This window comes from Lontra canadensis, unplaced genomic scaffold, assembly GCF_010015895.1.
Source record: "Lontra canadensis isolate GAN:19392208 unplaced genomic scaffold, GSC_riverotter_1.0 scaffold138, whole genome shotgun sequence".
NCBI classification, from domain to species: Eukaryota; Metazoa; Chordata; class Mammalia; order Carnivora; family Mustelidae; genus Lontra; species Lontra canadensis.
The window spans coordinates 59,608-74,900 of NW_022631132.1; the positions used below are offsets into that span (position 1 = coordinate 59,608).

Sequence of the window (15,293 nt, forward strand, 5' to 3'; positions counted from 1 at the left end):
CTGGGAGTGGGTAAGTTCCAGGCAACACCCAGGGTAAAGGGCCACCTTGATTTCATCATTCACTTGTTTTACAACGGGAAGGCGCCTCAGGTATCATTTAGCCCAATTCCTCCGCTTTCCCGATAAGGAAACTGAGATCCGGAGATGCCAGGGCACGTGTCCAAGGTCACACAGCAAGCTGGTGCCTGGCACGTGGAGGCATGCAGTAAGTATTTGTTGAAGCCTGAGTGCACGTTAGTGACAGGGAAAGGAACAGAAGTGTTGGGACTCTTAACTGGCAGCTTCAGGCTTGCTTTCCCCGACGGGATCCCAGCACCTCCTCGGGAAGGGAAAGTTGGGGCCAGAAGTCCTCCTGTCCGTGAGTCAGGCAAAGGCCTGAGGGGAGCTGGGCCAGGAGCCTGCCCTGGGGGCCTTCTCGGGAGGTGGAGGGGTGAGCTCCAAGCCTGGCACATTTCTAAATCAGCCACACCCTGCATAGTCTTCCTGGGGGCCCTGGCAAGAAAGCAGAGGGGACCGAAGTCACCCTGGCAGATAGTACTCAGCCTTAAAAAGGAAGGAATTTCTGACATATGCTATAACATGGACAGACCCTGATGCCATGCTAAATGAAATAAGCCAGTCCCCAAAGAACACTACTGTGTGACTCCACTCCTGTCTCCTTTAAGGTCCCTATAGTAAGTAGTTCAATTCATAGTGACAAAGAGTAGAGTGGTGGCTGCCAGGGGCTGAGGGGAGGGGAGAATAGGGAGTGAGTATTTAATGGGCACAGAGTTTCAGTTTTGCAGGATGGAAGGTTCTGGAGATGGATGATGGTGATGGCTGCCCAACAATACAAACGGACACTGAGAAATGGTGAAGGTAGTCAATTTTGTGTTATGTGTATTTTACCACAATTTAGAAATTGGAAAAGGAAACTCTCCCTGGCTACCGTTTCCCTGTCTCCAGTGCCCCCTGCCTCCCCACCATTCCTGCCCCAGCTCAAGAGCCTGTTTACGCAGCCATCAGTGGCTGTGGGCATGCGTGCTTGCAAATCCAGTGCACGGAGGTGATATTTTCAAAGGGCATTTTTTGTTGCCTTGAATTAAGGCACCAGGGTTCACACTTACAGATCTGCTTCTCATCCAGGATGTCGTTGGGAGCCTCGACATTGAGCAAGACTTCAGTGGTTGACATGGTTTGTGAGGTTGCTTCATTGTCATCTGGTTCCAGGTTCCATGGTGTGGGGTGCGGGGTGGACAGAAAACAAGTTCCCTCAGTGCTCACGGCCGGGGCAGAGAGCTCATCAGGGCCAGCCAGAGAACAGTGCTAACGAGCTGAGGGACCTGGAAGGGCTAGCGCACCGCCTATTGTAACTCCCCACCTTTTCTCTACACTCACCCCAGCCAGTCCCCCCTCCACTCTTCCACATCCCGCTCCATCTCGGAAGACCATGGATCCATTGGGATGGTTTCCTCCTCTATGAAGTGGTACGACCTTTTGCTTGTCCTAACCACCCTAATTCCCCACTCTTTGGGGCTCTGCCCTTGCTGCATGGAGCCACTGAAAGCCACTGTGGGCTACTACAGTCCCTGAAGACAGAAGCCCTTTCTCTTCCACATTCCCCTGCCCACGAAGGAAACAAACCTGTCAGCAAAATACTGCCCTCCAGGATCTGATCCTGAGCCATGCACAAGGTCCCGTCTGTTATGATGCCATTGTGAACGTCGTCCAGCTCCAGTCCTGAGTACAGATGGAGTAATTCGGGGTAGGGCACCTGCTCCACGATCACAGCTGGGAACACCGAGGGGTCTTCCAGCTATGGACAAGATAGGGATCTGGTTTAAAGCTCACCTGCCTCTGCCAGGAAAAAAAAAAAAAATCTGGCCCTTCTTAAAATTCTTCATTCTTGGAGCCCCCAGGGCTGTCCTTTGTATGGGATGACATTGCTCTGGGTCCAACCTCACTAGGTGAGGCTTTGAGTAGCTTCCTGATTAACAGAGATGGGGTAGCTCTGCACCACCTGCACTCAGTCAGGGGCAGACAGTTTTAATTGGTTGTAGTTCTGGGTTAATCCATGGTGAAGGTTAGCGCTCAGTCTATGAGAATGGTTAGGCTCCTTCGCAGGCCAGTGGCAAAGGATTAGTCAATGGTGAGGGTGAAGGGCTCAACCTACAGTCAAGAGTTCGGGATCCAAGATTAGGGGCTCTGACTGCACCTCTGAGGGTTCAGTCTCTGGCAATGAAGACAGAAGAACAGAGGCATTACAGAGGTGGGAGGTTAGGACCCAGCCCCTGTCTGGATGGGGAAGAGGGTTCCAATTTCCAGCTTGATTCACTGGGTACATGGGGACACTGCTCATGTGGAGGAGGAGGAGGAGGAGCAGGGCTGTGGAGAAAGAGAAGGGGGACAGTGTCTGCATATGGTGGGTTTGAGGTACCTTTGAGTTATTTAACATGGAGATACCTATCAGTGAGTCAAAAATATGTGTCAAAGAGCTCAAAAGGGTGGACACGAAATCCCCTCGAGTGGATACAATGAGCAGGATGAGAATTTGACCCCTGGAGGACATAGTTGTTCTCAAATCAAACAAAGCTAAATGAAAAAGGAGTGTGATTGGGGCGGCTGGGTGGCTCAGTCGGTTGGGTGTCCGACTCTTGATTTCAGCTTGGGTACTAACCTCAGGGTTGTGGGATGGGGCTCCTGTGTAGGGCTCTGTGCTCATGAGGTTATCTCCCTCTCCCTCTCCCTCTGCTCCTCCCCCTGCTCGTGCTCTATTTTTTAAAGTAAATAAATAATTAATAAATAAATAAAAGCAAGCTTCTTTTAAAAAAGTACTATGGGTGCCTGGGTGGCTCCGTTGGTTAAACGGCTGCTTTCAGCTCCGTTCATGATCTCAGGATCCTGGGATTGGGCCCCATGCCCCCATGTCGGGCTCTCTGCTCAGTGAGGAGCCTACTTCTCTCTCCCTCTGCTGCTCCCCCTGCTTGTGCTCTCTCGCTCGTGCTCTCTCTCTCAAATACATGAATAAAATCTTTTTTTTAAAAAAAGGACTGTGGCTGCAACTGTCTTTTAAAAAAAGATTTACTTATTCATTTATTTGAGAGACAGAGAGACGGAGAGTGCATGTGAGCAAGCATGAGTGGTGGGGGGAGGCAGGGAAGGAGAAGCAGACTCCCTACTCAGCAGTCAGCCCGATGCAGGGCTTGATCCCAGGACCTCAGGATCATGACCTGAGCCAAAGGCAGACGCTTAACTGACTGAACCACCCAGGCACCCTGCAACTCTTTTTTTTTTAATTATGTATATGAAGAATTATAACAAATGCTTATAAGAATTCTATTTTGATTGCGGGACGTTGGGTGACTTTTTTCCCTTTCTTTCAAATTTTCAGTATTTTCCAAATTTTCTTTTATGGGGCTTTTAATTCTTTTTTCATGAAGAAGAATGAGAATGTTCAGTTCTGCCTAATGCTCCTGAAGGATGCAGAAAAATAAAAATTGATTAAATGCCGTTGGGTTCGGCCACTGAACAGTCACCCTGGCTGGAGCCCTTTCAGGGGACACAGTACGATGGATCTCAGAGAGGAAGGGCTGAGGCCATGGAGTTAAGAGCTGTCTGTCCAATATGGTGCCCACTAGGCATGGGTGACTATTTAAATGTGAATCTAATTTTTTTTCAAGTTTAAAAGTCCAGTTCTTCAGTTGCGTTGGCCATAGTTCAAGTGCTCCATAGCCTCTTGTGACTAGTGGTCTGTACTGGACAGGACAAATACAGAACCACTTCTAGTATCTCAGGAAATTCCATTGGATTGTCCCGATCTAGAGCCAGACAACCTGGATTTGAAACCAAGCTCTGCTACTTTAGCAGTGGGACCTTGGGCAAGCTACCTAATCTTGCTGGGCATCGTTTTCCTCATTTATAAAACTGGGGGGGGGCAGGTAAACAGATCAATGCACATAAAGCGTATAGAACAGGCCCAGTGTAGAGTCGGCTCTCTACAGTGTTTGAGGTATCAGGGACTTCGAGGAGACTAATAATGCTTTTATTTCTTAACCTGGATCGTGAGTTCATGGATGTTCATTTTATAATTATTCATATATATATATGTATACATATACATAAATACATATGATTTATACACTCTTTTTGGATTAATGACACATCTTTCAATACAAATGGTTTCCTAAAAAAGGGAGAGAAAAGGGCGCCTGGGTGGCTCAGTGGGTTAAGCCGCTGCCTTCGGCTCAGGTCATGATCTCAGGGTCCTGGGATCGAGTCCCGCATCGGGCTCTCTGCTCAGCAGGGAGCCTGCTTCCCTCTCTCTCTCTGCCTGCCTCTCTGTCTACTTGTGATCTCTCTCTGTCAAATAAATAAATAAAATCTTTAAAAAAAAAAAAGGGAGAGAAAGGAGGTGAGAATGTAAGCACGGAGGGTGGAGACCATGCTGATGAACAGGAAGGAGCTAAGAAGGTAGTTTTTTGAAGGAGGTAGGTAGAAGGGAGAGTGTTTTAGGGCTGGGGAGGCCTGAAGATGTTCTGAGTTGAGGAGAAATGTCTGGAAGGTCTGAAGGATTTAAGGGAGAGACACTGGAGGTGACCAACGGTTTGAGGTCTTGGAGGCAGGAGAGAAGAGATTAAGTACAGGTAGGAGATACCACTGGAAGGAAGAGGGACACTTCTTTGTCCCGGGTCAGCAGCGGGAAGGAAACAGGAACAGTGATGTCATGAGTAAAAGAGAGAAGGGAGGGAAACAGAGGGTGTCCCTGGCTCTGAGTTTCTCTGTGAATTGGAGCAGAAGCTGCCTGCTGAGGGTGGAGAGGCAGGTGTGGGATCAGGAGGGAAGAAGAGCCTCCATGAAGAACAGTGACAGTTGCTGAGCAGACCAGAAAAGGCAAAAAAAATGACTAGCAGTATGGAGAACCCCAGTGTGGTTAGATTCGTCTCCCCTTCTCTTCCCATGGTGCCTTCCACCAGGCTCGGCACACCACAGGTGTTGGCTAAGAGAGCAACTTTAGGTGAAGACCCAGTGGCAGAGAAAGTACAATGTGTCCAGAGCCCACTAGGGGGCAGCCTTGGGTAGGCCGCTAGAGGTCAGATAAAGTTTTCTGTCCTGAGGATTCAGCACAGAGAGCATCAGTATTAGGCTGGGTGTCCTTGCAAATAATCCAACTGGATCTCCTCTTGGTGAAGATGGGAAGACGGCAGATAGGGTAGGGGACAGGACTTGCCCACGTGATACTGTGGCAGCCCAACTGGGATCAGAAACCAGGACTCCTGACTCTTAATCTTCTGTTCCTTCTACCGTAGTTGGCTGCCTCTTCTCCAGTTTGTGGAAGGACAGGAGTGGAGGGTCGCAATGGGTGTGCCAAGACACCATCCAGTGGGTACAGCCAAGTGCACGGAAAACGTGCTCTCTCAGCCCCAGTACAGAGCAAGATATGGAGAGGTGCGGCCCCAAGTACTGCAAATCTGTCCTCCTTTTCACCTTTCCCCCACCAGAGAACTGCATTTCCGGATCTGCATCCTCAGATCGAGGCTGAAAAGATGGTTCTGGAAGGGCCCATCAACCAGGCTAGAGACATGAGTCTGAAGGGGCCGGGTGTTGGTCTTTGCCCTGTGGGGCCACCTGGGAGAGCCGATGCTCGCTATGTGGCTGTCCCGGCAGCTTTCTCACTGTGACACTGCAGGTGACGGGAAAGGGGTAGACACATGTGCATGAGGGTCCATGTGCACCTGTGCGTTCAGCCTGCATTGCTGACCGGCTGACAGTCTAGCCACTGTGTTTTGCAGCCGTACGGCTGGCTTGGTGACAGCAAGTACCCCGTGACTGCACATGGAATGACCGCCCAGGGACTACTGACTGGCCGCACGAGGGACGAGCAGGTGCACTGTTTGGCTGGCACGGAGACCCAACAGCCTGGACCTAGTAGGTGCTTGATCAGTACTTGCTGACTGGCTAGTAGGGAGTGCTGCCTAGCTTGCTCTCTGCCAGCCTGTCTGTGTCTGTCTGATCGTCTGCCTGGCTGACCAGGCTGTGTTCTCTGGGGCCATACCTGGTGGATATCATCCATCCCGTTGCTTGCAAACTCAAAGATCAGGTCACTGGGCTGCAAAGTAATGGCCATACTGTCTTCTCAGAGAGCCGACAGCAGGACTCACAGGGCCCTCTGGAGCTGCGGGGGTGTTCTTGACCAGGAGATGCTATTCAGGTACCTTGGAACTTAGAGCCTCTATCCCGAGCCACAGTAAAATAAGGGGTGTAGAGAGCTGGAGTAGGCGGTGGCCTATGCCAGGTTCAAGGCTGCATGCTAAGGCTGGGCCAACCACGGGAGTGACCTAGGGAGAAGGGAGAGACAGGGGCAATGAGTAAGGCACTTTCCTGGATGTCTAGCCAACAGCCAGACTGCCAAAAGGGGAGGATGATGGGAGAAGAAAGGAAGCAGGTTAAAAAAAAAAGAGGGCAGGAAAAAGAGGAAGTTAACTGAGTTGCGTCCGGTGGGAAGTGGCCGAGCCTCGGTGTGGGTCTGTCAATATCGTCTGCACCTGAGCTGGCCGTGAAGAGACACAGCCTCCTTCTGTGTTTTCTCCTGCCTCCTCGGAGGTGACAGATAGAGGGACTCTGGGCTCTCTCCACTCTGAAGATTAATCCCCAGGGTGTGGCCACAGGAGAAATCAGGGCACTCCATCCGTCCCTATAGATGGGACAGTAGCATGAAGAATTCTTAAAATTCCCTTGGCTCAGGAAGAATCTTGTGGGGGAGGCTGTGGGTTAGGGACACATGGGGGTACCAGGTGCTCTTCCAGACTCTGCCTGGCTCCCTCTACCTTGGAACTGGTGGCCACTTAGCTCCGAAGGGCAGAGTCTGTAAAGGAAGAAGCATCTCACTGTGGGGTGTTATGCCGGCGGGGCCAGCGCAGGTCTGACCCTGCTCCGGGGGTGGGGACTCTCAGAATCGGCCACGCCCCCCAGAGAGCCCTGAGACAGAGGGACGGGTGGGTCATAGGCCCTGGGCACTTATCGCCACCCCGCCACCACTGCCCCCCGCTGGAGAGGATGGCTTCTGTGCCTTGTGTGGGTTCACGCTCTTGCCTCAGCTTTGCTTTCAGTTTCAAGACTGAACTGTCACCCTGGGAAGTTGAGAGGAGCCTTAGCTCGGGGAAGGGCCCACAGAGCCTTCCTCATCCTCCAGGGCTGGCTCAGGCACCCCCCCCAACCTTTTCCAGGAAACCTGTCTGCTGCAGCCCACACATCTCCCCTGTCCCCCGTGAGGCACTGACAGCATGCCCCCTAGGCGCCTGGGGCCTCCAGCTGTTTGCTGTGGCCGACCCGTGCCTACCTCCCAAAGCCTAGCTCCTACTCCCATGGCCTTCCTGCCAGCCTGCTCTACTCCTCTCCTCTCAATCACCAGGCCTGCCACCCCCAGGTACCACAGCTTTGGCCCTTAGGGTTGTTTTTAATGGTATCCTCATGTGTGTGGACATGGGGTGGGTCTACGAACAGCCCGGCTCAACCACGAACGCCTGAAGAACTCAGTCCACGCACCACAGCAGGAGCGACACATTTGACTCCTAGCTCCTTGACACACCTTCCCTCCACGTCTGGCAGTGCCAGGGTGGCAAAGCCTTCTTCTCCTGGCCCGGAAAGAAATGAGGAACTTCAGAGAGGGGGAAAAGGGGAGGAAAGGGAGGAGGACCACGGGTGACCTCTCTGATGACCGCTCTCCCCCACAGGAGACACCCAGGCCTCTCCCACTTCCTTTCCGTTAGCCCACAGGGCTGGCTCCGCCCGCTCCCCACCCCCACCCTCACCCCCGCACCTTTCCACCGGCCCCCCAACACAAAACTTCAAGAAGTCGCTCCACTCAACCTGTCAGGTCTGAGTTTCCCTTTGGGTGAATGAGACAGCCCTGCTAGGACGAAGAGGAGGCCCTGGGGAAAACGCGGTCTGGCCTGAGTTCCACCCCTCCCACCCCACCCTACCCCCACCCGGCCCTGCCTGTGACCCGGTCTCCTGTGGCCTGCCTGAGAAGCCTCCCAGGGCCATTTATGCTTGGAAGGTCTGTCTCCTCTAGCCAAAGCGCCCCTAGGCCCGCATTCCGCAGCTCCCCACCCTCCCTCAGGCCCTCCCTCCCTCAGGCCGGCTGTCTGCCCCCAGGAAGCATTCTCATACTAATCAAATGAAAGGGATCACTTTCACCTAATCCCACTTTGTCTAAACACGAAACTCTGGTGTCTGCCCCCTCTCCCCCCAACGACGTCATTCCGAGGCAGCCCTTCCCTCCAGGTTTGCTCATCTCCGGCTTGTTTTCACAGATCAGCACTTCACGTTGGCGAGTTCACTGGTGCTCTCTGCCTACGGACCTTCCATGCACCTTTCTGACCTCCCCCATGAGGCAGTGGCTTCCTTGAAGGCAAGGACAACTGTGCTGGTCATCAGCAAAACATTAGCACCCCACACTGTGCTTCACCTGTAGCAGACACTCGATTTATGTTTGCAGAACAAACACATGAATGAACTAATAAATGAACGAACGAACGAATGAATGAATGCTACTGGTCAGTCAGTACCGGTGAGGTGTATTTTCTGGGCAAGAAGTATAATCCACATGGGGCACTTGCGTTGGCTCAGTCAGTTAGGCATCTGACTCTTGATTTCAGCGCAGGTCACTATCTCAGGGCTGTCCTGCCCGCAGGCTCCGTACTCAGCAGGGAGTCTGCTTTAACATACCCTCTCTCCCTCTCCCTCTGCCTCTCCCCCTCCTTCCCTCTCTAAAAAACGTATATCCACGTATACATGGGTTGTGGGGTGGGTGTTGTGTGCCCTGTGTGTGTGTGTGTGTGTTACAGCTGTGTAGTTCTGCACTGTAATTTACGATGGGAGTTGTCACTGTGGGTGTGCAAACACACCACAGATTTACTTGCATGCAGGGTGTGCTCGTGTGCCCCAAGCGTGGGGATGTGTGCGTCAAGGGGCTGCCCTGGTCGGGCCAGCAGCGCCACAAAACTCCGTCGTGGGCTCCTCCTCCTCCACGCCTGCCTTCGTGAGAAGAAGGAGGACAGAGCTGAGCTGGTGCTGGCTCCAGCAAGCTGTGGTGAGGGGGGCTGGGACGGGCTGCCACTGTTGCTCCCCACTACCCGGGCCACCGAAAAGCCAAAATCCTATGCTTCCCGGGAAGAAAAATGCGCCAGCCGCAGAATATGGAGGTGGTGGAGGACGGAAGGCAGCCCCACACCGTACTGGGTGGAATCCTTCCTTGGCCATCGGTGCAGAGAGCTTTGCAATAGCGGAAGAGACTAATCCGACTGCATTCTTTAAGTGTCCACACATCTAAGCATCTAAATTCAGGACCTGGTTGGTGAGGGTTCTGCCAACCCAGGGTTGGGGGCATTGCGAGACTGCTGCACCCAGGACCCAAGGCTGAGCCTGGTGTCCCGTTCTGTCCAAACCTCCAGCCTCCAGCTAGGGGTTAGGAAGTAGCTGTCCTATGTTTTTGGCCAAGGCTAAGAAAACTCCCATCCCAGCCCCACCATGGAACCTTCCAGTCCAGAAAGTTTTGCCCCTCCCCCCTCAGATGTTTGAGGATTTGAAAGTGAGAGGTGGGGAGAGGCTCATTTGCATGTTCACTCACTCTCCCCGGCAGAGGAGTGAACCCCCCCCACCCGCAACTAAGTCCCTCAAAATAACCTCCCTCTCCCAGGAACCTGAAACCAAAAAAACCACCACCACAGAAGGCCCGCCCTGCTGGAGGCCAGAGAGGCCCACACCAGGGGCACTCCTCCCTAATGTCCTCACAGACATGCTGAGACACAGCTTCAGTGGCCTAGAGCCCCGGACACTGCCTTGATGGTGAGCAGGGTGCTAGGTGGGTACACACAGACACTCCGTTCAAGTCACAGAAGTGCCTGGGAAGTTCCCCACCAGCCCCATCCCTGTACAGATCACAGCTGGCTCCAGTCAGAGTCGGCTCCCAGGGTGGCAAGAGCTCCACTCCCTTCACTCCCCTGGAGGCCACAGCAGGATCCCTGGCTCCTAGGGCCTGTCCTACTTGCACTGAAAGCACAGTGTCTGGAGAGCAGATGGCCCCTGACACCGTGTGTGAGCGAATGCATGCCACAGGAGGGAGCAAGCAAGCGACGCAAATGCACACCTCGGCTCACTGTGGTTCTGACTGCATTTCAAAACCAAAATAGCCAAATAGAAGTGGTTTGGGCTGCTCCTGCGTCATCACAGCTGGGCCCCCTTCAGATGTACAGACCCTTTCTGGGGCTGTCACCGGAGCACGTCAGGCGGTGTCCAGCACCCACCCATCTGGGCCTCCTCTGCATACAGGAAGCAGCCCCTATGTGAAAGCCACATCCACGGTCTCTGTGGAGGGAGTTTAAATCTACACCCGTTCAGCTGAGCCAGTGGCTCTCACAGAATTGCTAGTAACACCCGGGGCATTTCCACGCACGCCAGGAAACATGGGGGCCGATGGTCAGCCAGGCCACAAACAGAGTTCTCCTTCTCCAGTTCCTCATCCTCTCAGAGCCAGCTCTCACTCCTGAAATACCCAGTCCTCCATGAAACCTTTCTGGAATTCTCTGGAAAGGAAGTGACAATTTCCTCCATGCCATTTCCCACTCTCTCAACGCCCCTCCCCCACAACCACAAACAAAATGGAAACTACCCCAGGAACAGCTGTACCCTCTACTTAAAAACAGCCCCTCCTCTGGCTAATAGTCATCCAGAAGCAAATTTGCATGCTGCCCCACGTGACCAGTGGGCTGTATTTAAGAGCCAGAGGGCCAGAGCCAGGGGTCCAGGCTGTAGCCACGGACTGAGCAGAAGTAATCCACCCGTGGGACTCCCCCACAGCCTTGACTCTGACCAGCGAGCAGAGCCCTCCTCCTTGAGCAGACGCCCAGTGAAGGGGCCCCAGCCACAACTATTTTGTCAGCTCCTTCTCCTCTATTCCTTTCTTTTCACCATCCCCTCCATCTGAGATGAAATCAGGAAGGGGGAGGAAAAAAATAAAGGTTTTGCAAGCCCCGTTGGTTGGGGCTTCTCTTTGCTTATTTACAAGAAACCCAGTTTCCTTCCTTGGCCCTGGGTCACTGCCCGCCTCCATTGTAGGGCTTGCCACAGCTCCGATGGTGAGGGAGGCCCAGAGCTCATCTCCAACTGCCCTCGTCCTTTCGCAGCGCCCGTCTAGCCTCTACATTCCCAGGCCCTGAGCTGTCCCAGCGGAGGGGGGGATTAGGGCTGCAGGAGGGGGCAGCCCCCTTCCCCTTTCTCCAGGAGACCCTAAGCTCGCCCCACCGTGGGCGCTGTCCAGGTTGCAGGGAGGAGGAAGGAAGCCCCCTCTCTCCTGGCTGTATCCCAACCAGCTTTGAGACCCTGGAAAAGTCAGCCATCTTTCTGGGCTGTGGTTTCTGTCATCCTTACAGTGGGGGAGGGCTGAGGGTTAAGCCAGCTTTAGCAGATGCTCACTGGGGAGTCTCGGGTGAATGAAGACGGTGGTGGGAAAGCACTTTGGAAATTAAAAATCACTCATCCATAAGATGAGTTTCAGGTGACCTCCCAGAGAGCAAAGGGGGCCTAGGGCCCCTGTGAAGCCCCCGGAAGTCCCCCGTTGGCTCCAGAACATAGATGGGGTGGGGCTGGAGGCTTCCAGTTGCTGGTGTAGTAGAGGCTGGCTCCTGGCAGGGGTTGGGGGCGCCCCCCCCCGCAGAGAGGGGCAGGCTGCTTGGTTGGAGAGGGGCTCCCAGTCCCCAGTCCTCATCACCTTCACCCCACCCCAGCCCTTGGGGTTGTGGTTATGTGGCAAGAAGAGCTCTACAGAAGCCCCAGCAGGGGAGGAGGGTCGGGGTGGGGGGATGGGGGGAAGGGTTACTGACAAAGTGAACCTATTTCCCCAGCTGACTCCCAGGGGCCTTGCTTGAGAAAGCCCAAAGAGCACCCCCTGGAGGTGCTTGCGGCCACCACATCCTCATCTCTACCGCTCCAGGGACCTGCCCAGAGAGTCACAAAGCTCTTCTGGGAAGAGGAAGCCAGACCAATACAAGAACACGCTACAGAAAAGAAGGCAAAGCCTAGTCCAGAGCAGCTACTGAACCCCAGTATGGTGGGCCACCAGCTACAGCTTAGGAGGGGACCCCAGAAGTTATGCAGATCATAAGGGCATGATCCTCTCCGTGAGAAGATCCAGTTTTGCCTTGGGGTTTGGCCAGGTGACCTTCTTCCTCTGTGAAATGGGGACATCCTCCCTAGCTCAAAGGGTTGTCGTGCAAGGCCAGTGAGTTAATGTACGTGAAAACTCTCTGTTCTGTCTCAAACACGTTTTTCAATTTCCTGGTCTGATTTGTGTCCTTTTGACTATACTCACTCGTCAAATATTCAGCATCTCTTTACCTGGATGGACAGGAAGACAGGGACATGGAGATAATGGGGTGAGACGAAGGCGAGGGAGGACATGACCAACAACTATAAACCTCATGGGACAGAGAGGAAACCAGCTTGGCTACGGGGGAGAGAGGCTGGCTGGGAGGTCAGAGAAATCAGCTGGGTAAGTGCAGAGGCCCAAGATCCACCAGGTGGTGGAATATGAACTTAACATAGACAGCTACTTGGAGTTCCTGGAGATTCTAGACCAAGGGAGGGGCCTAAGGCAAGCAGTTCTTTAGGCAGATCCGTTTGGTCTGAGTGTATGAGTGGAGTAGATGGAAGGAGACCCAGTGGGGCAGCTGGAACCCAGGAGGTGAGGCCCAGAGCCACCCAAGGGAATAAAATGGCAGAGTATAGGGTAATACAGTAGTTGTAGGGACCCCAAGATGTGGAGCCTGCTCTTACTGGAAAGACTGCTAAAAGAAAAGAAGTGATGGAAACAGGAAATACAGCAAGAAGATGAGCTCACCTTGGACATTCTGAATTTGGGATTATTTTGAAAAACCCAGGTGAAAAAAAGAGGACCTGGAGAGTCATTTTCACACACACACACATACACACACACACAAACACACACCATCAGCAGGAGGGACCTCTACAGGCCTTTAGTGGTCAAAGGACAGGCCTGGCCAGTGAGGTTGCCATCCCAGATACAAGACTGTGGCAGAAAGTGGCATGTAATGAATGAAAGGTGGCCTCAAACGGTACACACCCCACCCTTGCCCCCAGGAAGGCCTGCTTGCTTCCATTGGCAGGGGGAGAGGGGTAACAGAAATACTGATCAGGGGGCACCTGGGTGGCTCAGTGGGTTGAGACTCTGCTTTGGCTCAGGTCATGATCTCAGGGTCCTGGGATTGAGTCCCTTATTGGGCTCTCTGCTCAGCGGGGAGCCTGCTTCCCTCTCCCTCTGCCTACTTGTAATCTCTCTCTCTCTGTCAAATAAATAAATAAAAATCTTTAAAATAAAAAAAAAAGAAACACTGACCAGAGACTAATTAAATTCATTAGTGGGTTTTTTAGAAGCTGGGCTAATCTGTGACTTGGCACCAACAGGATATTAAGTCAGATAACTTTTATTGAAGGGACAGTGTTCTTTGTCAAGGCCCCTGCCAGCCCGTGTCCTAGAAACTGATGCGGAGGCTCTTTGCTCAGGTCTGGGAATCCCCCAGACGGCAAGGGCTGGGCTGGGTTCGCTGCCTGCTTGGGTGTCCCTTCCAAATGCCCATCCCCCAACACCCGCCCCACCACCACAGGCCACTTCCCAGGCCAACAAAAGCAAAGGACCATCCAGTGTTGCCTGCACGCAAGGGAGCGTGCAGGACAGAGGTGGAAAGACAGCCCATCAGGGTGTGGGCAGCTTCAGCTCTGATGTCACCACAGACTCCTGGGGTTCCTCCTTCCCCCTCACCCACACTACTCAAAGCCTCTTCCTAACTCAGAGTCCTAGGATATCAAAGTTAAAAGGGACCTGAAAGATCATGGCATTTATCCATCCTATCATCCAACTGCAAACACCAAGCTCCCGAGGGAGGAAAAATGACTTGCCCAAGTTCACACAGCCAGTTGCTATGACTCCCAGGTGACCTTTCTTCTTCCCCTCTTCACTGTCTCTCGGTGTCCTCAATACAGCCAACCCTTTCCTCTGGTGAGAACAGACAGCAGCCAAAGACCCAGGGCTGGCAAATAACAATGAAGCCACACATGTGCAGAACACATTTAACTTTTGCAGCAACTTCCCCACCTCCGTGCCTTTGTTCACACCATGCCCTAGGCCTGCTGTGCCCTTCCCCAATTTCTGCAGCTCCAATTCCCACACAGTGGTCAAGATCTGAAGCAAATGTCACCTCCTTTTCACAGCCTTACCTGCTTCCTCCCCAACAAGTATATTCTCTCCCCCTCCTCCCGACACCTTAGATTTACTTCTTAGTTACTGAAGTACAGATTGGCCAACTAGGGCTTGCATGCCAAATCCAGCCCACTGTCTGTTTTGGATGGCCCATGAGCTAAGAATGGGTTTTACATTTTTTAATGACTAGGACAAAAAAATAAACAGACAAATAATATTTCATCCCACATGATAATTATTCGAAGTTCAAATTTCAGTGTCCACAAATAAAGTTTTATTGGAATGCGGCTATGCTCATTCGTTTTCCTATCATCTCTGGCTGCTTTTGCATTGTAAGTTGAGTTGTGACAGAGTCCCTATGGGCCACAAAGCCTAAAATATTTACAGTCTATTTGCAGGAAAAGTTTACTGGCTCCTGGACTAAAGGCTTCACTCCCCTCCAGTGTGAATAGATTGATTAAGCTCATTTCTGAGAAGAACGTCATGGAGCACTCAGGAGCACCAGGAAGGACGCGTGAACACCAAACACAAACTGGGCAGATTTTCATCAGAAAGAAAATCCTGGCTGGGTTCTGCCCATGCTGGGACCTTGAGCAAGTCATTTCAGCTTTGTGGGCCTCAGTTTCCTCCGCTGCCCAGTGAGGGGGTCGGACTGGATGGTCTAAGGCCCTTTCTAGCTGTATGAGTCACAGTCAGCAATTTATTGCATTTCCAACTCACACAGTTTTGAGCAGACACAGTCCTGATGATCTTCTCTCAGAGTAAGAGCTTACAGAAGGCTCCCCTGCCCAACTGTGGTTTTCCGTTGCCATTGTGGGCCCCCCCTCACCCCATACTCACCTGCCCCTCCCCACCCTTCCCTTCTCGCTGACCTGTCTGCCCTTCTTTCTAAAGTCCTCTCCCATCAAAATAGAGATGGCTTCCTCTGAGAGCCATCCCCCCTCCCCAGCCCCTCTGACCTGGTGGGCCAGAAGCATCCATTTTTGTGGGGGCGGAGCCAAGGGAAAGAAGGGCGCTCAGCTCTCCCCAGCCTCCCAGGACC

General features: G+C 52.9%; 1 protein-coding gene across 2 annotated transcripts in view; it reads right to left on the bottom strand.

Moving 5' to 3' along the window:
• ELF4 (E74 like ETS transcription factor 4) overlaps nucleotides 1-15,293 on the bottom strand; it is a 41,337-nt gene that overhangs the window by 8,001 nt on the left and 18,043 nt on the right. For both annotated transcript variants that reach the window (XM_032843348.1, XM_032843349.1), the window contains exons 2-4: nucleotides 6,032-6,314; nucleotides 1,624-1,795; nucleotides 1,107-1,199 (exon numbers count right to left, since the gene is read on the bottom strand). In XM_032843348.1, the coding sequence (XP_032699239.1) occupies nucleotides 1,107-1,199; nucleotides 1,624-1,795; nucleotides 6,032-6,103 (337 nt within the window). In that variant the 5' untranslated portion in view covers nucleotides 6,104-6,314. The remainder of the gene's footprint in view (nucleotides 1-1,106; nucleotides 1,200-1,623; nucleotides 1,796-6,031; nucleotides 6,315-15,293) is intronic.